The sequence below is a fragment of the Cyprinus carpio genome, chromosome A3 (genome assembly GCF_018340385.1).
Source record: "Cyprinus carpio isolate SPL01 chromosome A3, ASM1834038v1, whole genome shotgun sequence".
NCBI lineage: Eukaryota > Metazoa > Chordata > Actinopteri > Cypriniformes > Cyprinidae > Cyprinus > Cyprinus carpio.
The window spans coordinates 6,859,203-6,884,966 of record NC_056574.1 but is presented as its reverse complement, the minus strand read 5'-3'; the positions used below and the strand labels follow the sequence as shown (position 1 = coordinate 6,884,966).

Sequence of the window (25,764 nt, the reverse complement as noted above, 5' to 3'; positions counted from 1 at the left end):
TCAAGAGAACATGAAACCAAACCTGAAGTGGAAATCAAGACGAACAGCTTAATATCTATGCTTAACTGAGATTATAAATGTCTCTGATTGAGCAGGTCTTCAGGCATTCTTTTTTTCAAAGAACTCCAAAACTGACCAACTAAAACAGTCCGATTTTGAGTTAAAACAAGTTAGAACAAGTAGAATCCAAACATAGAGAAGCACCAAAACAGTCCTTTTGATTCCTTCGAAACTTCTCCTGATTATCCCAGAGTGGCTGCATTTCCAGTTGTCGACATTCAATAATTGCGGATACTAAAAAACCCAACGCTGGTGGGCGACTCTTTTACCGTTACAGTGACCAGGTTTGCAGTGACGTCGGTGACAAATACGTGTTCGATCAGGCTCCGTGTCGGCTTCCAGTCCTGGCCCGCCTGCACCGAGATGGCCAAGTCATGGTTGTCGCTTCGAAATGTGGAATCATGGTCCGAATCTGAGCTGCTCCCCTCTTCACCAGTGCTCAACTCACTCAGGATCTTGCTTGGTTTCCCGGCATCTTTGTATGAGGATCTATCTAGAACTGGTTGATCTCGGCCCTCGGATGTCGGAACCACAATATTGTCCACTCTACCTTGATTCTTCTTCCCGAGTCTTTCGGACAAATAGGCCGCTTTGGATTTATCCCGTTGCGGACTCTTTAAGACTTGTTGATTAGTTGGGAACTTACTTGGGGCATTCTGTGCGGGACTATGCTCGCGTCTTGGGTTAAACCCAGAGCTTTTTTTATCAGGGTTGTAGGCACCCTTCAAGTAGGAACCGTCATTCGCGGAGGTCCCATTACCCAGTGCCGTTTTGTTGATGCTCTGTAGGTTGAGAGCTTGAAGGCTGGTGGGAGTTTTAAGAGAGGAAAATGAGCTTGATGGGGATTTTTGGAGAGATCCTGATCTTTGAAGTAGAGTCTGATCCGAGGCCTTCAGGACATTTGGAGAGAGTTGTGGACACGTCTGTCCATTGCTGCTGTGAATATTCAACGCAGCAACTCCTGGAGATTTGCACGTGGGCGTATTGGGATCGACGACTCCGCTGCTCATATCTGAGACCGAGAGCTTGAAATCCGAAGCGGTTTTGGATTGCGGCGGCCCGACTTAATGCAGTAGGCGCGATGAGGTCGATCCGACTGAGCGTACAAGGGAACTTAAGGAGCTCTTCTGGGTAAAAGAACCTCTATTTTGCAGTGCCATCGGCTCCCTTCCAGAGTTTCGGTTCAACCCGGTGTAGGTGAAGCTTGCAGGCATGAGCGGTTTCTTTATGCTCCCTCGGAGCTCAGAGTCTCTGGAAATGGGCTTGAGAAACTTCCGAGGACCTTTGGCCTGACGCTGTGCCTTTAGCTCTGGAGGAAGCGATTTTCTCCCTCGCTTCTTCTTCGGTGGTTCTGGCTTGGCCACCACGATCTGGGCTTTCTTCTGAGGGACGGGGTGGTGCTCTCGTGGACGAGGGCTCGGTTTTGGATTTCTGTCATTGTCGTCTTCATCATCGTCATCATCTGAAGAAGAGGAAGAAGACGAGGAAGATGATGAAGAACCAGAAGATGAGGATGAGGAGGACGAGCTGCTTGATTTGGACACCACTGGAATGGCTTCCTGAGAGATTTACATATAGAAAATGGTGAGAACATAATGTGTGGTGCAAATTGTTTTTTTGTTTGTTTTTTTTCAGTAGATCTGGAGCATTTTCTGTGGAATACTTACCAATATTTTTCTGGGTCGTCCACGAGGCCGTTTCCCCTTTTTGCTGATCAAGAGTTCCCGCTCCTGCTCCCTAAGAATGGACAAAATGTGGGAAAAAGTACAAAAAAAAAAAAAAAAAGTAGTGATTAGCAATACATTGCTAATTAATTACATTTCAGTTGAGTAGATCATACAGTCCTTGCTATCCTTAAATTGTATTATATATGACCATTATTAATAAATATTTAATTAAATAGCATATTTTATAAACAAGAGTAATTCAAAGTGCTTTACATAGAGAGGATTTAAATAAATAAATGAAAATAATCATAAATAAAACTAACAATAAAAAAAGATAGAAAAAAAAGATAAAAATATATTTAAAAAAAAAAAAATGTTCGTTTAAAAAAAAAAAAAAAAAGCCCAATTGTGAAATTCAGTTCCTGTTTTTATATATTTAAGCCTCCTCACTTCCTGTTCTTTCTCCCCACTTCCTGTCACAACTCTCCATTATTCTAATTTGGACAAAAACCCATCCCTTTCTTTGCTTTTAGCAGATGTGTTAGGAAAAAGTGATAAATATTTCCTTGGCGAACGATAAAACGGGAGACAAATTCCCACATACTTACACTGAAGGATGGATTCCAAGCCATATTTAGAAAAATATTCTTCAGAAAATGTAAAAATATATATATTTTTAACAGTAGCATGTTGGTGTCAACACGTGGTTTCGTTTCTCAAGTGATCCAAGTCTCCCTTTCACACCCATCCTTCATAAACTGTGAAACCAAATGTGAAACACTGACAGAAAACTCTAAAACTAGAAAATGTTAATGATGTTTGATTTTCAGTCAGGCTGCAGAGGAACTCGTGAGCCTGGACACGACTGCAGCCCTTGAATGGCCCTGTGAATGGAGCCCCATTGACGCCCTCCCAAGCGTTGCAGCCCATATTGTTTGCACATGGGGAAGGGGGCGTTGCTCTCACATAAAGGCCTGCTCACCCAATGGGAGAAACCTCTTACCTCTTGTTAAACGCAGCCAATAGTCTTGGGTCAAGAAGGTTTTCCTGAGGTTCCCAGCTGTTGTGCCTGCAACACAGACACTGGCTTCTTTAGCATGTGAGTAGATGACACAACTTGCTCATTAAGTTTTTCATTTATCATAAAAAAGATGGCTATGTACAATAGAAAGTCTATAACGCTAATTTCTTTCAAGTTGGACAAGTTTTTTAAGTATGACAAATGACGTTTTTAAAGTACATATAATTCATATAGCCTTACAATTAATATGAATCATATGCACATTAAAAAAAAAAAAAACTGCATGGATGATAGTCAAAAATACAGCATGTCACACCACAAGACTAACTCAACATAAAGCATGCAAAACAAGCTATTTGTGTACCACCCCTTAAGTATCATTTGGATAGCAATTTTGCATCTGCTACTGTAAATGTAAACAGAAGGGATGTGGAGTAGAACTGGACTTCAGACGCAGACTGGTTGGCGTTATATAGCAGAGAAAAAAAAAGATAAGATGACAGTTTACTTAAAAGGGCTCTTCAAAGAGTCTGTAACGTCTGGATTTCATTTAACACACAAAAAAGTAGTGATCTATCAAAACTTCCTTAACCCGACATTACTCAAAATCAACATGAACAGCATTCCTTTTTCTTCCATAACTACTACTGCTACGTCCCATGGGAAAATAATGCAAGACAAAGCTTGATTTTATCCAACAGGAACTGACAAACATTTTTAAACAGCGTGCATTAATGAATTAATTAATAAAGAAGCCTGTTTCTATCATGTAATAAAAAATAAAAAAAAATGACATTGCAACTTTTTCTCACAATTGTGACTTTTTTTCTACAAATTCTGAGTTTACATGTCACATTTATTTTTTGTTTGTTTCATCTACAGACTTTTTATCTCAGAATTCTGACTCTTTTACCAAAATTCTAAGAAAAAAGTCAGAACGTCAAGATATAAACTCAAGATTTTGACTTTTTTCTTGCAATTTGGACTTTTTCCCTCAGAATTTTGAGTTTACATGTTGGAATTCTGACTTTTTTCTCAGAATTATGACTTGAATATCCCACAACTTTGTTTATTTTGTTTCCACCACAGGATGAAAAAAAAATAATTGTGACTTTTTATCTCTCAATTTTTTTCTCAAAAGTTCATCTCATAATTTGGACTCCCTTTCTAAGAATTGCAAGTTTACATCTTGCAATTGTTGTTGTTTTTTTTTTTTTTTTTTTTTTTTTTTTTTTTAATTGCAATTACCTCTTCTTCTTTTTTTTTTCTTTTTTTACAACTTTAATGGAAACAGCCTTCCATACATCAATCACAAAAACCTAAATTACATTCATTCGCAATATTTTAAATGTGCATTACAGAAACAAATGTATTCAATTTAAATATCTTATATTATGAAATATATCAAATGTTAAACAACAAGACATCACCTCTAGTCCCTCATTTTACATATCTAGAGCATTTTAGACATTGTCCCTGGGTTCCGGTCAGTTTATGATTTTGGTTTAACAAGTAATAATAACCAATAAAAAAATAGATGTGAGTTGTAAATAATCAATGAAGCAGATGGAAGCGCACGCGGTAGGTGTGGCTCGTGTGATTGACAGCTCAAGTGCCCATAGACGGGGCAAAAAGAGGGCGACAATGTAACAGAGAGCAAGAGTGGGGGCATTAAGAGGGCAGCTGGAGTTTTTAATGAGAGCGAGAAAAAAAAACAAGTATAAACACCACGCGCTGAGCGTTCTACAAACTGCTTACGTTACAAAAGAAGAAATTGTTACAAAGTATCAAAAAGCATTCTAAAACTGATACAATATAACTGGCTTTGTAACAACTGACCGAGCATTAGACGACCCCTGAAGCCAATACATGATGTTTATTCCCGAAAATTATATATATATATAAAAAAAAAAAACATAATAAAAAAATTTAAATATTTTTTTTTCTGTTTATTTACATTAGTTTCTGTCGATTTTATTTCACCAACCGCGAATGGACAGTCGAACAAAAACAACTTGATGAAAAGACTGCAAAAGTAACTTGTGCTACTTTTAACAAGACAGAGAAATGCAGAAAAAGAGGCAAGGGCGACGTAATCAAGTGGAGAGCAGTGCACGACTTCACGCGTGGACGCGAAACTAAACGCGCAACACGCTGTTGTTGTTGTTTTCATTGTTTCTCTCTCTCTCTCCCTTCATCGAGATTCACATTCAAGCACGTTTACTGACAAAAAGCGCTGCATGGGAAAAGTACTGTTCTATATGATGCACATATATAGCGCCTATATAGTCTACACACAGACACAGAGAGATAATAAAGGCAGTATATGTAGCAGTTCACACTTACTTGGACGACCATCCTCTCCACTTGACCAGATACTCCAGCTTGCCCTGTGGAAATCAAACACGCGTTGAGGATCAGATTCACACGTGTGTCTGTGTTTGCGCGCGCGTTTGTTACCTTCTTCAGGCGTTTGTTGAGGATACACTCGGCATCAAAGACCTGCTCTCCCACGGCGCTCAGCTCCTCCATGACTCTTCTCATCTCATTCTCATCTCCTTCTCTGTGAACGGGAGCGCGGAGCAGGACAGAAGGGGCGGAGACGCAAACGCGCAGCGCGCGCACTGGCCCTCGGAGGACACCGTCCACGTGACGTCAGACATATTTTAAGACTGCATTTTTGGTGAAAGGCACATTGATACATATTCATCTGAATTTGTTGTACGCGCATTATTTTAATAGACTGTACAAATATAAATGGTTTCACGGAATTTACAAACCAAGGCAAAAGTAAACTGTTTTGGATTATATAATATTTGTATAATTCAGTTTCAATTATGTAACCTTTTAATATTTATGTAACTTTTGAAATATTCATATTAACATTAACTTGTGATTTTTTTGTTTTTGTTTATATAATCTATATGTAATTAATTGTATATTATTATACTATAGTATGAAGTTTGTTTTTAATTTAATTTCAATTTGTTCACTGTTTGTTTGGGATCAGTAAGAATTTTCATGTTTTTTAAAGAAGTTTCTTATGTTCATCAAGGCTGCATTTATTTGATCAAAAACACAGTAAAAACAGTACTATTATTAAATATTATTGCAATTTAATGCACTTTAAACTATTATTTTATTATTATTACTATTCATAATTATAAAGCTGAATTTTCAGCATCATTACCCCAGTCTTCTGTGTCACATGATCCTTCAGAAATTATTCTATTATGTTGATTTATTATCAGTGTTAGAAACAGTTTTTGCGTCTTCTTATTTTTTACTTAATTTATTAATTGATTTATTTTTTGGAACCTGTGATACTTTTTCAAGATTCTTTGATGAATAAAAAGTTAAGTATACTTTTAATAAATTAGTAAATTAATAAAATAATAAATAAAACAGAATCTGAGACTAATAATGGTGAAACATTAAATGATGAGATATGATTAATGTAAATGATATGCAAATTAATAAAATAAAAATAGTGCTACAAATTCGATACTAATACAAGGCATACTGAATATGATCCTGAACTCCCTTTAGTCAAGAAATTAGAACAAATGACATAAAATAGTTTTATTTCGTATAAAGAGACAAAAAGGAAAACAATGTGGAAGGGGGAAACAATGGGTTTTGATCATTTAACTGAATGCATCAGGAATCATTTTAGTATTATATATATATATATATATATATATATATATATATATATATATATATATATATATATATATATATAAATTTTCCTAATATTTATAAGGCATTATTCTGGTTAAAAATATAGGGGGAAATCCTGAAACAAAGATAAATAAAAATGTTTTTTAAAATGTAAGACTGTTTTGAAAGTTTCTGATGAAATCCTAAACTCAGTGAATTCATCACTTGATAGTTCACTTGCTATTTAAACTCATCAAGAGCTGCAACATTAAACATAAGTTATGTCATCATTCTACATATGTTTATGTTTGCACTGCATTAGATCACATCCGTTGGAACAATGTGTGTGTGTGTGTGTGTGTGTGTGTGTGTGTGTGTGTGTGTGTGTGTGTGTGTGTGTCTTCCTCTGGATTCCTGGTTCTAAGGTGCTGTTTGTTTAGTTTCTAGTGACACTTGTCAGTCACCCCCTCATCTGTGGAACTGTATAGTAAACAGAGAAACAAAGCACATCGAAATGATTGACAATCTGTTCTGTAAGAGCAAAAGCAGGTAAGTAATGACCATATTTATTTCTTTGTCTGACTCTTTAGTTTTCAAATATTATATTTCAAATATTATATATATATATTTATATATATGTGTGTGTGTGTGTGTGTGTGTGTGTGTGTGTGTGTGTGTGTGTGTGTGTGTGTGATGTATGTGTCGGGTGGTGTTCAGTCGTCCGTCGTTGGTTTCAGGTGTGATTTTTTTAGCAGGTGGCACATCAGTGGATAAATGTTGACTGTTTCATACGGCCCCACCTACAGATTCTTCTGGAAATCTGAAGATCGGCTTCATGTCCAGAGCCTGCATCATAGCCGTACTCCCCCTCATGAAACTGCACTGGGAAATACTGCAGGAAAACACAGAGGACAAAGACACGCAAATAAATGGATGTTTCTAGAAACCATCAGCACCCAAAATACACACATTTACAGCAGGTTATTATAGTTAACTAAAACTGAAGCTAAAATTAAAACCATTGAAAAATAATAATATTCTGTTACTTGAAATAAAATGTTAATGGAAATAAAACTGAATATTTCAGCTTGTTGCCAAAGCAACATTTCTCATTTTAATTTAGTTTAACTTGATCTACTAAAAATAAAACTGGTGGAATAATAATAATAATAATAATAATAATAATAATAAATCTTAAACTAAATAATAATAAAAAAAAAATCTTAAAATAAATAAATAAATAATAATAATAATAAAATAACTATAGACATCTATAAAATAAACAAAAAGGCAACAAAAACAAAACAAAACAAAAAAACAACAACAACAGATTTTCTAAAATGTTAAATAAAATAAAAAGGAAAATATAAAAAGAAAAGCTGATTCAAAATATTAATACAAACTATAATAGTGTCTCGATTATTTTACAGTGATCATTTTATGTTTGAAATGAAATACTATATTAATGACTACTATATAGTGCATACTGCCTACTTTAAAAATAATAAACAAGCCAATATGCTAAATAAAACTATAAATATTAAATGGAAGAATATTTGTCAAATGACCTAATCATGTTGTATGTTTAATTGCTGAACATTTGGGCGAATACAGAAGATCATCCTGTTGATTTGCGCATCGTGTGCAGTACGTACTACAGACACAGTGTGAGTAGTATGGTAGTTTACTATTTGAAACAGCAGAGGGCGACACAGACCAGCTCTCTTATGGTTATGGTCTGGCGTTGTCATGGCAACACATGGCTTGTGGGTGCAGTTAACCTGTGAGGTCCCCAGATAGAGATGGTCAATAAAGGCAGCTGCTGCGTCTTCCAGCCGAAGTGTACATTGTGTTTAGCTCTAGGTTCATGTTGTGGTTAATGAAAAGTTTGGGATGCCAGTGTGGCTGTCCTGCTTTGTTTGATTTTCTCATGGTTTGCAGCAGCAGTGTTCATAAACGCTTGTTTGTATGCCACACTTGTAAAACTAACCTCTGACATCTGCAGGTCAAAGGTCAACAGGATCTCGAAGCGTCCCATGCATTTAACCTGACCTCTTAGGTCGTCATGGGAACAGAGTATTGATCGAATGCTAGCAATGTAAACTAAGATGAGTCAAGGGCGAAAGCGCACAAAAGCTATAGATTTCAACCTTTTTATCTGGTTTGTTTGCTTGTGATAATTAGAGTTAAGTAATTCATGTTTTCATCCTCAAGGAACAAACTTTTAGCATTTTGTATGGATATAAGTTTGAAACATTTACACCTGTGTGCAGTATTTTCTAATGATTCAACCGACCGGAGTCAATTATTCTGCTTATACTACAGTTACCACAACATTTAAGACATTCATCAGGTTTTTGTCCTTACGTTTATGATTTATTTCCTACCCTATTTATCCCATGCCTCCGCTGCTCATTCCAAACGTCATTTTCGACCCAGTAAAGGAGGCTTGAGCCGTTGATAGCAGAATACTGCAGTTATTAATGCAGTTATTGGAGAGAGAGAGAGAGAGAGAGATTAAGCATATGTGAATTCTCTCAACAGGGTTCGGCAGCAGCGTCTCTACTAATAGTGACACTTTAAAGGGATAGTTCACCCAAAAATGGAAATTACCCCATGATTTACTCACCCTCAAGATATTCTAGGTGTATATGGCTTTCTTCTTTCAGATGAATACATTCAGAGTTATGTGGGACGTATGCCTAGCAAAAGCTCCGGTGTGAAGTGGCGAATGCGGAAGTGCAGAGGAGAAAACAAAACACCACTCAAGAATTTGAAGTACAAAATGAGGATTTGTAAAGAAAAATGTTGGAGGACTTCGATATAAGTCAAGAGAAGACTGCCTTTACTTTTCTAAACAAAGAAAACTTTACTTCCTTTGCTCCTGATTCTCATAGAGCTTAAGCTGCGCTCCGGACAACATCCTAGATGAAATGTCCCACTTCAAACCTCAGTGAGTTCGAGTCAATCACACGTCACAGTAACATACTAACCACATGGTCTTGTCAGAAACAGAAAAAAAAAAAAAACATAAAATTCTGCCTTTCGTTTTGAAAACAACTGAGAAAAAGCTAAAATTAAGGTTTATTAAGGTTCATTTTATAAACTTACTACACCTACATCCACACATACTTGTGTACGCGTGTACCAGTTAGCGGAAGCTAGAGATTACACTTTATAACGTTTTAAATATGAATATTTTTCTTACACAAATGCATTGACTTGCTTCAGGAGGCCTTTATTATCCCCCCCCCCGGAGGCGTGTGAGGCACTTTTTATGATGGATGGACACACTCTATTTTGCTTTAAAATCTGGACCACTACCCACTGCCATTATAAAGCTCGGAAGAGCCAGGACATTTTTAAATGCAACTCTGATTGTATTCGTCTGAAAGAAGTACGTTTTATACTCCTAGAATAACTTGAGTGTGAGTAAATCATGGGGTAATTTTCATTTTTGGGCAAACTATCCCTTTAATTTCATCTGCTTCAATAACAGTGCTGTTACCGCGATGCTAGTGAGAAATGTCAAGTAGCTTTTATGTTTCTAAACTATTTTACTGAAAAAAAAAATGTCAGAGCAGCATTGACAACACATTTCTGTGTGCATGTTTGTGAGTGTGTGTCAGTGCTGTATGTCTGTGTGTTTGTAAATGAGAGAGCTGGAGAAAGAGAGTCCATACATAATAAAACATAATTTTGTGACAAAAACATGGACATAATTTGTCACTTTTATACTACTGTTTACTATACGTGTGGTATTGTGTACTATATAGTTGTGGGTTATTTTTATGTTTTAGGCTGTAAGGAGTTTTGAAATAAATGAAATAATTTGGCGAAGTCATATGGTGCTGTGCATTTAACTGAAAATATTTCAATAAATACATTATTTTGTATAATTGTCCTGATGCTACTGGTAATAATAATAATAATAAAACTGAACAAAGCATTGCATTACAATATTTCTAACCTAAAATAAATAAATAATTTAAAAAGATTGTGTTACAGTAATGAGAAAGAAAATCACCATTGAGAATAATGAGAATAACATTTACATTTATGAATATGGCAGATGCTTTTAAACAAAGCAACTTACATTACATTCAGCGTTTACATTTTTATCAGTTCATTCACTGGGAGTCGAACCCATGACGTTGATGTGGCTAGCGCCTCTGCTGTTCAAGCTACAGAAAGAAACTAATAGGAAAATGTGCTTAAAAATCATTAAAAAAAATTAAAAAATAAAATAAAAATAATTTAAAAAAAAAATCTCAATGCAAAAATCACAATTAATACTTAAAACAAGCTTATATTTTTTATATGCTCTATACTGTATATCTTTCTTTGGAAGTGAAATATAACCTTGATATGTTCTCATCAAATTCACCCAAATATGATTGTTAATTTCTTGATAAACACGAAAAAACTTGAATTAAGCTGTAAATGAAAAGCTCACCCCATTAAAGATGTATCCTGGATCGGCCCAGAGGATGATGGGTAATATGCGGGCATCATGGGAGTAATGCAGTTGAGACTATAGACATGTAGATGCGGGTGAGCGCCTTTCAGGGCTTTGTACACTTTATCGAGTCATCTTTCTTTAGGCAGAAGGAGTCCCGCCGGTCCAAAGTCCATGATTTGAGAGTCCAGATCTCTGAAAGAGAAGCCGGGGAAAGTGGAGGGAACCGGTGTCCTTCAGACCTTTTTTTGGGAAAAACATGAATATTTATTTCCCAAACACTTCCTTAATCAGTGCAACTCAGGGTAGTAAGCTAAATCTAAAACCACACACACATATATATATATACACATATACAAATTCTCTTTCTCTACAAAAGATCACAAAGGCTGTGTTCAATTGATCAAAAATACAGCAAATACTTTTTACTATTTTAAATACCTGCTGTCTATTTGAATATATTGTAAAATGTAAACATAAAATTAATTCCTGTGATTTCAAAGATTATTTTTTGCATTATTACTCCAGTCACACGATCCTTCAAAAATCATTCTTATATTCTGAATTGCTGCTCAAAAAAAAAAAAAAAAAAAAAATAGAAAAAGAAATAAATATGTATGTATGTATATATATATAAATATGTGTATATATATATATATAAATATATATATATATATATATATATATATATATATATATATATAATTACTCAACTGTTTCAAATAATAATAAAAATAATAATAATTATGATAAATGTTTTTTTTAACAGCAAATCATCATATTAGAATGATTTCTGAAGGATCATGTGACACTGAAGACTGGAGTAATGATGCTGAATATTCAGCTTTGATCACAGGAATAAATTACATTTTAACAGATATTCAAATAGAAAGCACTTATTTTAAATAGTAAAAATATTTTACAATATTACTGATTTAGCTTTATTTTGGATCAAATAAATTTTACTTATTTAAATTTCACATTTTCAGTTAGTTTAACTAGATGTACTAAAATAATTAAAACTAAAATAAAATGATAATAAAAATTATGTAGACATTAAAAACAACAAAAAAATGACAAAATGTTAACTAAAATAATATTAAATATAACTAAACAATAAATAACAAAAGCATTAGAATATATAGACACATTAAAAAGAATAAAAAAAAATGTCAAAACACAACAAAATTAATAAAACTTTAAAATGAAAATAAAATATAAAATATAATTTAAAAAAATCTTATCAATGATACTAAAATAACACTGGAACAACACCCTTAGAGAAACCAAAAATTACAATTCTGTTATTATGTACTCAGTCTCTTGTTGTTTTTAAACAAATATACACAAAATGAACACAAAATAACCTATCCGTATTTTTTTTTTTATTATTTATAACATGCATTCATATTTTGCAACTTGATGAGTCATATAGACTTTGTATGGTCTGTTAATGGTTGCTGTTTGGAGTTTGACAGATCTTGGTCATTATATGCATCCATTGCCTGGACGGGAGAAGCTCTGAGATGCTTTAAAACACTTTTGTTTTTAACAGGAATGAGGAAAGAAAGTCATGCTTGGAACCGCATGAGAAATAATCACAGAAATGACCTTTAAATTGCTTTGCTCAAGGGCTCAGAGGTAGAAGCTCATGCATCACCTGGTTTAAGGGTTTGAACTTAAAACCCCATCTAAATTTTTATCAATCAACATTTTATTATTATTTTTTATTGTGCACAAATCATTGTATGAGACTCGATTTCTGAGCTGGAAATAATTGCTTTGACTCATTTTCCATGATGAATTCAGCTGAATCTCCTGTGTGAATCTGGTTCAATATGCAGAGGTTACTGGAGGAAATTAAAAAAGGCAATCAAGATGTTTCAAAGTGAAGTGTTTCTGATCATTAGCCGACTGTTTGCTTGGGGGAAATAAGTGTCTTGCAGGAGAACAAGTCAATTTCAAATTGTTCTCTATAACCAACCTCAGAAAATGCTGATAATATATTGTCATGTATATTCAATATTCAGTTCAGTTTACTATATTTATTGAATATATTTGGAATATTGCTTACTGCTTGCAACTACAGTTCTGTCCTGTTTCACAAATATTTTAAAACATATTTGACAAGCTTGTCAGGATGGTGAAGTGTGTCTAGCTGGTGACAGTGAGGAACGCAGGTACACATGATACATGACGTATGTGGCTTTGACCCCGTCCTTCACCATGACGTCCAGGTGCAGCATGTCCACATCCCTGTCATAGTCCCCCCTGAAGCCGTCAAAGGAGATGAGCAACAGTTTGTCTGCGCTCAGACGCCCCGCGGCGCGCTGGAACAGGACCCTCCAGAGACCGAACGCATAGACACAGACGGAGAGCGTGTTCCGATCACACATTCAGCACAAACAGCTGTCTCACAATCAGCAGATCGCACCGGATTGCGTTTCTTTCACCTCCTATTTTACTAACGACTGCAGGCCAGAGTTTCATCCAGTTATCTAATCTGATCACATCTGCAGGATTTGCTTTTTACTTTCTATTCATCAAAGAATCCTAAAGAATAAAATGTATCACGGCTTCCAGAAAAATATGACGCAGCACAATAAACAAGCTACAGGTAGTCCAAAATACAGCGGCTAGAGTCCTTACCAGGTCAAGAAAATATGATCATATTACCCCAATACTACAGTCTCTGCACTGGCTACCTATTAAAATATTATACTTATAAGGCCCTTAATGGTTTATCTCCTGCGTACCTAACTAGTCTTCTACCACGCTACAACCCATCACGCTCCCTAAGGTCACAAAACGCTGGACTTTTGGTAGTACCTACTGTACTGATAGCAAAGTCCACTAAAGGAGGTAGAGCTTTTTCACATTTGGCTCCCAAAATCTGGAATAGCCTTCCTGATAATGTTCGGGGTTCAGACACACCTTCTCTGTTTAAATCTAGATTAAAAACACACCTCTTTGGCCAAGCATTCAAATAATGCATCTCATAATTTTGGACTGCAGTTATATCTGATCAAATGCACATTATTATTCTTTAGCTTGGGTTAAACTAATTAATTTTACTTGGCTGGAACAGCAGCTACGCTAATTATGTCTCTATTTGATTCACATCGTTTTGCCACGGGATTTACACAAGCTACAGTCTGGATCCAGAACACCTAAGAAGAGATGATGCCAAGCCCTCAGAGGACCTCAGATGATGCTAACCCAGAGACAACATACAGAACTAACACATTTTGATATAAGTTTGATTGCATAATTGCTGTTAATAGTGTTAATCGTCTGTTTGTTTACGTCTTTTATTGATTTTTCCTAAAACACTTATTTTAGATTGCAAAAAATATTTCACCTTTTTCCTTTTTTTACTGTATTTTTGATCAAATAAATACAGCCTTTCTGAGCAGAAGAGACTTCTTTCAAACTGTAAAAAATCTTGAAAATCTTACTGACCCTAAATTTAATGTATGTTATCTGTTTAAATGCTGCAGGATATATATATAGCTTTGCTTTTCTTTATCATTTCTGTCTGAGTGTGTTTTAATCAGCGTTGGTTTTGGTAATTTTAAGTGGATGCATGAAGTCAGTTCTCCTCAAGTTCACAAAGGCGTCTTTTAAAACTTATAAACTTGTAACTCTGATTCAACTTTCATTATTGACCACTTATCAACATCAGCTTATCAACATCTTTCTGAAAGAGTGCTTTCTCCTGCAGTCTTTTTCCTTGACAGTAGTTCGAGGGATATGTTAAAAAAATGCAAAGATAAAGAATTACATCTCTCAGCTTACTTACAAAAAGCTCATTCATTACAGCTTTTCTTAATAAACAACTTGACCGCTGTCACTGGAGTGTTTGTGAGTCTGTTCTTACATAATCATGTATAGATATTTATATTTCAGTTTAGTTTAAGTTTTTATTTATTTATTTCTAATTAGTGCTTCTAATTCAAATTATTAGTTGCCAAGGCAACATTTCTAATTTTCATTAGTTTACATATTTATATTTAATATTTATATAAATATAAATATTTATATTTCATTTCAGCTTCATTTCACTTAACAAAAAAAAAAAAAAAAACATGTTTTTAATAGTTTATGTTTTAGTTAATGATAAAAACCATGCTTCAGATGCATGTGTCATATGTACTACTTGTATGGTACTTTTATGGTGTTTGTATGTTTTTAATTATTATTATTATTATTATTTAGCACGACAGTGTCCATGACCATTCGTTTGTTTATTGTATGATTTTTAATCATAAGCACATCTCCTTTTGTGTTCTACAGAAGAAAGACAGTCATACGGGTTTGGAGCGACATGGTGATAAATAATGAATTTTAATTTCTGAACTATTCCTTTAAGGTAGAGACCTCTAACCACCAATCAACACTCTCAGAGACCTTGAGATACACAATCACTCATACAAACCCTGCAAAACTGACACACACACACACACACACACACACACACACACACACACACACACACACACACACACACACACACACACACACACACACACACACACACACACACACATGCAAAAGACACATTCCATTATTATAGCTGTCACATGCATCATATCTGTCTAAAGCACCTTGCAGATGAATGCTGTATTTCTGTCTTTAGCATCCAAACATGAGCTTTCTGACAAACATGTCATAAGATGTGACATCTTTTTTTTTTTTTTTTTTTTTAATATGCTGCCATGATTCATAAAGGCAAATACTACATGCTTGCATTTTTTCCCTTATTAGTTGTATTTTTGGGGTTTTCTTATGTTTGAATTTTAAGTTGCTTTCAAGTTTCATTACTTCAAAATACAAACTAGATTTGTATTCTTAATTTTTTTTTAGATACAGATTTTGGATTCTTTTAGCAAGAAAGATGCATCACATTACATTTTTTAGTTTGTTTATGTTAAAACATCCATGTTAAAACTCATGGAAATTTTAAATGCAGTTCAAATACATGAATCAAATATTTAGGCCTAAATAGTTCTCGGTCAGAATGCATGGTCATCACAAAACGGTGTCATTATGGTATCTACCAGCAGGGACCTTGCTAACCAGCCAAACCTTGACCTCCAGTCACCTTCAGATCACAAATGTATGTTTCTAATCCTGTGATAATGATATTTTCTGTGTGTATGTGTGTTGGGCTGCATAAATCCATTTCTCTCTGATCTAAACTATTGGAAATCAATAGCAGTGGAATCAGCCAATCAGAGGCCATTACCACCACAGGATCCTTTCATTTTTTCCTCTCTCTCACACAGTCATCTGCAGATCACTCACTTTCCCCCTCCGTCACTGCAGGGGTCAGAGGTCAGCCGTGCCGGTCGTGTACTTGTAGGCTCGTGTGCGAGAGAGGTGAAGGAGAAGTTTATATTTAGATCCGAGCAGGCAGAGTCGACAGGGAGGAAAACGGGTAGGAATTGATCTGTTTACATGAGGGTCACGAGTGAAGAACGACCTCCAACGGCACAGAGAGAGAACATAACATTAAAACATCAGGACATGCTACGCTAAAACCACAGTAAAATAAAAAAAAAGGACATTACTGCACCTAAATGAATACATTTACTAGCTATGAGCCCATTTTACTAGCTGTTTTTTTTTTCTCGCATTATTTACTTAACATCAGTGTTTTTTTAACATTGATGGACCATTTTTAATTGCATTTTTTATTCTCTGTTTTCATTTTAATTTCTGTAAAAGTTTTAGTAATTTTTTGTCATTTGTATTAGTTTAAATTGTTTGTAATTTGTATTATTTTTCATTATTATTAGTATTATTATTTCTTTAAATTTGTTTAGTTTTAGTTATTTTGATACTAAAAAGTGAAAATAAGAAATGTTGCCTTGGCAACAAGGTGAAATAAAATAAGTACAATTTTCATATTTTTATATTTATGAGTCTATTTTATAATTTCAGTTTTATTATTTCTTTTTTAAAATAAAATAAGTTTTATATATTTTATTTTATTTCCATAAATTTTTATTCTATTTCAAGTCATGGAATTTGTTATGGTATTATTTACTTAATAATAAAACCCCTGCTTATTATATTTAAAAAAAATATATATAAAATAAAATAATTTAATACAATATTTTATATTTTATTTCAGTTCATTTATTGTACTCCAAGTAATGAAAATATTTATACAGTTTCATTTTAGTTAACCCTGCAAATATTATAAATATTCTCTATTTTAAAATATGTTTGATATTTTATTATTTTAATTTAAAAAAGTTTATTATTAATTTATATATTTAATTTATATTTTATTTTATTTTTATTTCAATTTTTATTTCAAATCATGGTTATATTTTAGTTAACAATAAAAACATGCTGATTTTGTAAATACACTGTACACACTTTGTATAAATGTACGGTGCCCTCCATTAATATTGTCACCCTTGGTAAATATGAACAAAGGCGGCGGTGAAAATGAATCTGCATGGTTTATCCTTTTGATCTTTCATTAAAAGAATTCACAAAATTCTAACCTTTTATTGAAGCAAAACAATTTAAACTGAGGGGAAACTCACATTATGAAATAAATGTGTTTTCTCCAGTGCATGTTGGCCACAATTATTGGCACCCCTAGAAATTATTATTAGTAAAATATCTCTGAAGTATATTCCCATTCATATTTATTTTAATTTTTTTAGCACACCTGTGTGACTAAGAGCATGAAAGTGTCCAACCATGACTTCCTGCTTCACATGAATATAAAGAAGCATTTGCGTTCGCTTACTTGCGTAGAGTATATTTCAGGCCTCATGCAGACTCTCAATAAAAGAAGCTGCAGAGAATAAACAACAGGGGAAGGTGATGCGTGACAGCAGGAATGTTTTATTTCAGCGTGATGGATGTTTCTGAAAGACCTCTGACGGAGCTGCCAGTGAAGTTACAAAGAGACAGTCATTCAGGAGATGTCATTTTCTGTTTCCGTAAAGAGAAACGCTTTTCATTGCATCCGCAGAGACTCCAGCGTCTTTTGTTTCAGTACCAAGGACTCAGATCTCAAGAGACGTTTAAAGGCAAAAAGCTGAACAGAAGATTTAAAAAGAGCATGTGATGAGTCTGAGCTACAGATGGACATCAAGGACACACACACACGCGGTGAGAGATACATAAATGACAGAAAAAATGTGTCCCATGATTCTTTTCTCTGGTTTCAAGAGTGTCTGGTGACACTAAGTTTATTGTTCTTTCCAGGACAAGGATGATGCAGCATTCAGTAAATGTAAGTCTTCAGGCGACCATACAGAGAGCCTGGAGGTTCCTCGAGAACGTAGGTGGGCCATTTGAACAAAATCTCGACCAGTATCACTGTATCACATGTTTTATTTCTGGATATCTTTTTTATTTATTTTAGTTTATATGTACGTTTTTGGTTGCAAATGCATTTAGCTGAACAAGCACAATTTCAAGTGTAGTTTTAATTCAAAATTATGCTTGAAAAGTCATGCTTCAAATCATGGTGCAATGCAAGAACGTTAAATTTTCAGCACTGGATCAATGTAAACACAGTAATGCATGTTCATGTTCCTTATCATATGTTAAATATATGCTGGAAAAATATATGTTGAAAAAAGTGAATCTCAATTAAATATTTTTTAAAATAAAAAATACAAATAAATTTGATAATTAAATTTAAGTAAATTAAATGTGCTGCTGGCACTGGTGTCTCTATAGTTGTTAAACATGAGCTATAATTCATTTTGGGCTAAATCTAACGGGCAGTCTTTGGTCTCATTAATCTATTATTTGTTCCAGAGCAAATAGATTTGGCTGAGGGCAAAGTCTCATCACGTTATATTTTATGTAACTCAATGCTGTACTTTAGCTACATCAGAGCGCTGCCATTGTACTTTTGACTGAATTGCTTAGTAGCCATTACACTCACCTAAAGGATTATTAGGAACACCTGTTCAATTTCTCATTAATGCAATTATCTAATCTTCCAATCACATGGCAGTTGCTTCAATGCATTTAGGGGTGTAGTCCTGGTCAAGACAATCTCCTGATAGGCAACTTCGGTCCTGGAGGGCCACTGTCCTGCAGAGTTTAGCTCCAACCCTAATTAAACACACCTGAACAAGGCAATCAGTGTTTTCGGGATTACTAGATAGATACAGGCAGGTGAGTTTTTATGAGGGCTGAAGCTAAACTCTGCAGGATAGTGGCCCTCCAGGACCGGAGTTGCCTATCCCTGCTTTATGACCACCATGTACCCATCCTATGATGGCTACATCCAGCAGGATAATGCACCATGTCACAAAGCTCGAATCATTTCAAATTGGTTTCTTGAACATGACAATGAGTTCACTGTACTAAAATGGCCCCCACACTCACCAGATCTCAACCCAATAGATCATTTTTGGGATGTGGTGGAACGGGAGCTTCGTGCCCTGGATGTGCATCCCACAAATCTCCATCAACTGCAAGATGCTATCCTATCAATATGGGCCAACATTTCTAAAGAATGCTTACATCACCTTGTTGAATCAATGCCACATAGAATTAAAGCAGTTCTGAAGGCGAAAGGGGGTCAAACACAGTATTAGTATGGTGTTCCTAATAATCCTTTAGGTGAGTGTATACTGGCTGTTGTTGTTGTTTACTATTTAATAAATCATATTTTATATACATAATAGTTTTTATTGAGAAACAGTGTGTGTGTGTGTGTGTGTGTGTGTGTGTGTTTGTGATGGTGATTTTAGTGACACTGTTTCACCATTAGATGGTGACAAGAGACTGTTTTTACAAGTCAGCAGTAAAGACCTTTATATCGAAAGAGACTGAAATGGAAGTTATTTTTACTTTTAATAACCGCTTGTAAGACAGTTAACAAATGCAGTGATCAGCGCTGTCATCGGAAATCAGCCTTAACATATGAAAGGATAGTACGCCAAAGATATCGCTTTCCTCAGCGGACATTCAAACTCATGTTTTATTGTAAATTTGAGATTGAGTTGAAGAATGAATGCCGTATCAGATGCAGGTAATCACACTTGCTCAGTCCATCTCTCTCTCTCTCTCTCTCTCTCTCTCTCTCTCTCTCTCTCTCTCTCTCTCTCTCTCTCTCATAATACTCGACTCTACATAATGCAGTGAGCTTTTAAAACCGTGATACAATAAACTTTCAATGAAGCAACACCATGTTCCTTCGTTACTAAAGTTCTACAGTGATGTTTTTGAATTAGTAACAGATCTTCAGCTCAGCTGTTAAACTGTCAAACTGAGGAAGTAGGTACGCACAAAAGAGGGTTTTTACACTCCATTGCTGTTGTTTTTTTAACACACTCGTGCCGTAAAACTGTTGTATAAATGCAATATCACAATCGTAGCCGTGCAATATGGCTGTATATCGGCATGCTATTACCTATGGTGGAATCACAGCCAAGCCAATATACAGGCAAATTTCACGTCTACGTGTGTAATTGCTCATATAGCCTATATATATATATATATATAATATATATATTATATATATATATATCATGTCCCACTCACATTTTTTTTCACTTAAATAAACATTACTTACACTATTAAGCAAAAAAAAAAATCTAGATTATATTTAAACAATGTATCATGCTCATAAAAAACAATTTCAATTATTTATTAACAATTTAAACTATATATATATATATATATCGTATATATATATAGTATATTATAATATATATAGATATATGCCAAATAGGTGTGTGGTGGATGTTTCATTAAGCAAACACATTTAAAGAAAAGATATGCATAGAGGTCATTATTACACAGAGGGTATGAGTTTCCTGATAATTCACATTAATTATTAGTCATTCATAGTTTTTCATTAGCACTTTTATCTCCACTCTATTTAAACAGGAATTGAAAATACGTGGGAAAAAATAGTCCATTGTACTGTTTCCAATAAATAATTATATATAAAAAAAGTTCCATAGTACTGAGGTTTATTACATTAATGCTAAAATTCACAGTGTATATTTACAATGCAAACACATGCTTGCAATTTGTTGGGCAAGCATTTGCATTTACATACTTGTTTAAATATGCACTGGTCTTATTTTTTGTTAGGAACAAAACACTTGTGTTCAAGTTACCTCCGGTGAGTAATTAAGCAGTATTCAGCTCTCTTTAACATGAAAACAATGAAAACAACATTCAGTCTGCTGAGTAAACTATTATGAGCTTCAATCCAGCAATATCCTACTAACTCTTTTCTTTCCACGTTGATGTCTGTCAATGCAAACAATCCCACTGCCGTGTTTTTGTATTGTGTTCCTTTATTAGCAGAAGAAAGCGTATTTCACAGGCTTTCAATAAAGTCACAATGTCAGGATAAAGAGCACATGTTCAGCCCAGAGAAAGTGTATTTTCTATTCGCTTTTTCCCTTCGGGATCTACAATGAAGAACAACAAGCACTCAGATGAGTTTTCCCGGCGGGCACATCTCGCAGTCATTTCTCCCTGCTTTGCCTTTGCTGCTGACCTTGAGTCCTGCTGCGCTTTGAAAAGCTTCTTTATCTGACTGAAAAACACTGCTTTTAGAGATGGTCTCCATGAGGGTGAATTGAAGATAGAAGCTCTTTATTTACACTTTTGTCATTTGCATCTTTAATACAGATTGTTATAGTTCACCCAAAATTGAAAATTTGCTGAAAATGTCCTCACCAAATCTGATGAAGAAACAAACTAAACTACATATTAAATAAACTTATCCAAAAAAAAATTTCAACAAACTTAAATCACTTTGTAAAGGAGGCATTTAAATAAACAATTTTTTTCATTTTATATGTCTTAAATTTGATTATTTATGCTTAATCTGTTCCTTGAACATTCACTTTTTCTAAAGAGGTATTTCTTCCCTTTGCATTCACTTTTATTCCTTCAACTTCTAGCTCTTGAGCATTTTCGGAGCTAGTGTGAAGAAAAAAAAAATCAATCATAATTTGTGTGTGTGTATGTGTAAAGAAAGTCATGAAAGTGTTCAGAGATGTAGGCCCCTTAATTCGTCCCCTCCCATTTTGTGTGTTTTCCTCTTGGCTTAAAGTGAAAATCCACTCAAAGGGTTTCTTCTGCTGCTGTCTGAGGCCTTTCTTTGTCTCTCAAGGTTATCAAACACTCACACAGGATGAGAGGTGCTCCAAAGCTGACCAAACATCTCTGGGTCAGAAAGGAACAAACGAGAAGCACTTTCACAGAAAGTTGAAGGACATGTCGGGGTTTTCAGAATAAACAGATGTGGAGGATTTGCTGTTCTTTCCACAATATTTTGCCAGTTTCATTGGATTAGATATGCAGATTTTATTGATCCAATAAAACTATAATTTTACATCTTAGTGGCTTTTAGACATCTTAAGGCAATATGCCACAAATGAATATGGTAACTAATAGATATCACCATATTTCTCCAGTTGATTAATCACAGTAAGACTCTTAATCACATACATTTTGCTAGCATTGCTCCATTATTGTAGTGTTTCATGTTTATTTTGACATTGCACTTTAAGTAATGGTGTCAAATAAAGTTTTTCTCACTGCACACAAACAAATCGAAACAGAAAAAAAACATAACCTGCAACTAAACCAACCAAACAAAAAACCAAACACATACAAAAACAAAGGAGGAGACGCGTCTTTTCAAGCCCTGGCACATCACACTTGAGAAACAGCCAGCTGACAGTCTGACTGACTTTGAGCAGAGGTCACTTTTTAAAAGTTTGTCTGAGGGATTTCTGCAAAGCTCGCTTTTTCCTCCCCGTCCCGCAGGAAACCCCAGAGGCTGGTGCGGTGTTGGGGTTAGGATACGCCCCAGTGCTTTATATTAATGGTGACTTTTGAGCTCCTAACACTGATTCTCAGGGTTACAGCCCCCTGGGTGCCCACTGAGCGGAATACAGAAAGAGACATGGGAGCGAGATGGAGGAGGTAAAAAATCCATTTCCCCCTGCCGTGTGTCCTTCCTGGTCACTAGTGTCCCTCTCGCTCTCTCTCACTCAAGGTGAACCGAGCACAGGCTCTGTCAGCGCTGACCCCGTCACTAATGATTTCAAATGATGGTCTCACACTGGAAACAATAACGACATCACCTCTGTCTCTCTCTCTCAATCAGAGAGGGCACCTTTATTCATCAGCAGGTTGCCATGACGCCCGCTGGGAGAAAAAACAAGCGTGCTGCCTGTGATCAAGGGCTCCAGCAACACCCCCGCCGGTGCACAGGGCACCTCTTCACTACCGAGCTCGCCTTATGACTTCGATGACATTAGCAGGAGGAACGTCCTGCCAATATTTCCTCCAGCACTGGTCACTCGGAGACGGGTTCGCTTTGAAAAATGGCTGTGTTTCATGTGGCTTTTAAAAGAAAAGCTTCACTCCAGTGAGACTGTTGATCTTGTTGTGGAAATATGAAGGTTTTAGTGTGACATGATGCCCTGTTTGTTGTGGTGTCTGAAGAAATTTCACAGTTTTCTGCACTGCTTTGTTACTCCCTCTGTGTTTCTGCTTAAATCTACTGCGCCATGTCCATGGTGCGAATTAAACGTGATGATAATTACCGTGTAAAGCAAAACAATGGTAAGAAAGTGTAGAGCAGTGCATGAACAAATGACTCTTATGAACAGATTCTTGTGGGTGATTCAAATATACAGTGAAAGCTGCGTAGTCTGATTAACAAATAGATGACTATTATGAACCAATACTAATGAGTGAATCAAGTACACACTGCGCAACCAGTGTAAGTCCAATTTACGAATGACTCTCTTGAGGAATCGTTCAATAAGTAGGTCTGCCTCAGCATGATGACTGCTTCATCCACATGTAGTTTATATTATAAATAACTGTATGCTTATTCTCACATTAAACACACATACTGCGATCACAGGCGTGGACAAGTCGGCGTCAGGTGTACAAGACAGTGACGTAGCCTACGTACAACACCTGGGCCACTGTTTGTCAACAAAGCACGAAACTATTCCAGAAAGCGAGTTTTGTTGGAAACTCAGAGTTTGTTAACCCCAGAAAAGGGAAACTCTGTGTTTTCGATTCCAATAAAAGACAATACTAATAACCTCTCAGCAAGTTACCATAGTTACTTTTTTTTAAAGCGTAAGCAATGTTTAAATACCTTAATGCTTTAATTGCTGAGATTTTTGTCATATTTCAAGTTCAAATATCAAAAAATTCTTAAATCAAGATGCATTTTCTATATAAGAAAAATTATATACAACAGTCTTGTTTCCTGAGGGATACTAGTAAAATTATCTGCCATGGGGTAAGAAAAATAATCTTAATGCAAATGGAAACAAGATTATTTTTCTCACTGCACCACTTTTATTTTCATCATGCAGACACTGTAAATGTGACAAAAATGGCATGTCTTCTTACACAGGATCCTGTAGATGAGAAGGCTGCATTAATCTGTGGGGAGTTACATTTACATCAGGAGAGGATTCTATTTTATTTTATTTTATTTTATTTTATTTTATTTATTTTATTTTATTTTATTTTATTTTATTTTATTTTATTCTATTCTATTTTATTTTATTTTATTTTATTTTATTTTATTTTATTTTATTTTATTTTATTTTATTTTATTATTTTATTTTATTTTATTTTATTTTATTTTATTTTATTTTATTTATTTATTTTTGTCATATCCACATGCATATTTACTTGAGCGGTATCATCCTGATAACATGCTGCGACCTCTGGAAGTAACCCAGTAATTGGAATTTCCTTTAGTATTTCCAGTGTGGTTGCATTGATGGCACCCGTATTCCTATCTTCGCACCTTCCGAAAATGAAACTGATTACTGTATGGAATGCAAGGATGCTAGAAAAATGCTGTAACCACCACCACAGCAAATAATTATTCTTTTCCCTTTTGGATTTTAATATTGGTATTGTGGCCATCTCCTCTTCATCTGTCAGTGGTGCTGGTACAGGTTCTCCTCCCGTTTTATGAGTCTCTGCCTTCTTGCTGTTGGCTTCTGAATAGAAGTCAAATGTTTTTCATTACCCTAATTAAGAAATGTAGCATGGTGGATTAGAGAACATTTAATTATGTGAAAATGGCATTAGACTATGTGGAAAAAGCTGATGCACATTGAAATAGACACTGAATATTTATTGAATGTCAAATTTGTAAAGTTTGTAAAGTCGTGTAGCTTACACTCATGAACTGTTTATGCTTAAAGCTTTTCCTGATTGAATTATGTTTTTATGTTTATTTTTTTTCTGCTGCCATGTTTGTTTTTATTGTTTTTTCTTAAATGTCTTTTCTTTATCATGAAAATGAATATTAGTTCAATAACTTACTGTTCTGCCAGTTTTTACCTTTGATATTATAACAGTGATAAAGAATTAAAGTTACGTATTGACCCAGAAGAGTTGGCGGGAGCTGTTGCCATGGTGAATCATAATTTTGGAGCTCCATTGATCATGGTTTTTCATAGTCGCAGTGCATGCGCTAAACTCGGAGTCAACCTACTTTGAGTCGATTGAACTAACTCAATTCAGCTGTTCTGAACCTGAAAATTCAGAGTTTCCCATCTCAGGGTAAGTCAACTCTGAGTTCATCAGATTTAATCTAAGACCTCCATGAACCTAAAACACCCCAATAAACCCCATTTAATATCTCTAATACATCTACCCCATTCACCAATCTAACTAAACAAACTCAAAGCAAACTCAGATTTGGCACAAAACTGACAAAACGAAACAAATCCAACAGATCCGGTTTAGCGGGTTTACAAAGCTGGATATAAACGTTCTCTGTCAAGTCAGAGTTTGATCCAGAGTTTGTGATTAACTTTATGGTGCATTCACCTGAAAATGTGACACGTGCAGTAAACTCACACAGAATAGAAAGAACA

At 35.0% G+C, this 25,764-nt stretch overlaps 1 protein-coding gene across 1 annotated transcript; it reads right to left on the bottom strand.

Moving 5' to 3' along the window:
• Window positions 1–251: 251 nt before the first annotated feature.
• LOC109046180 (chromobox protein homolog 2-like) lies at window positions 252–5,362 on the bottom strand. Its single transcript, XM_042716744.1, has 5 exons — window positions 5,209–5,362; window positions 5,095–5,138; window positions 2,731–2,796; window positions 1,728–1,797; window positions 252–1,619 (listed from the first exon to the last, which is right to left on the bottom strand). The coding sequence occupies exons 1-5, from the start codon at window positions 5,290–5,292 to the stop codon at window positions 1,125–1,127; spliced, it is 759 nt and encodes a 252-aa protein (XP_042572678.1). The 5' UTR covers window positions 5,293–5,362; the 3' UTR covers window positions 252–1,124.
• Window positions 5,363–25,764: the final 20,402 nt, after the last annotated feature.

Coding starts and splice junctions, on each gene's coding strand:
- LOC109046180 (XM_042716744.1), bottom strand. CDS start 5,292: ATGAGAAGAGTCATGGAGGAGCTGAGCGCCGTGGGAGAGCAGGTCTTT. Junction 5,139..5,208: donor TCAACAAACGCCTGAAGAAG/GTAACAAACGCG, acceptor TGATTTCCACAG/GGCAAGCTGGAGTATCTGGT. Junction 1,798..2,730: donor TTGGCTGCGTTTAACAAGAG/GTAAGAGGTTTC, acceptor GTCCATTCTTAG/GGAGCAGGAGCGGGAACTCT.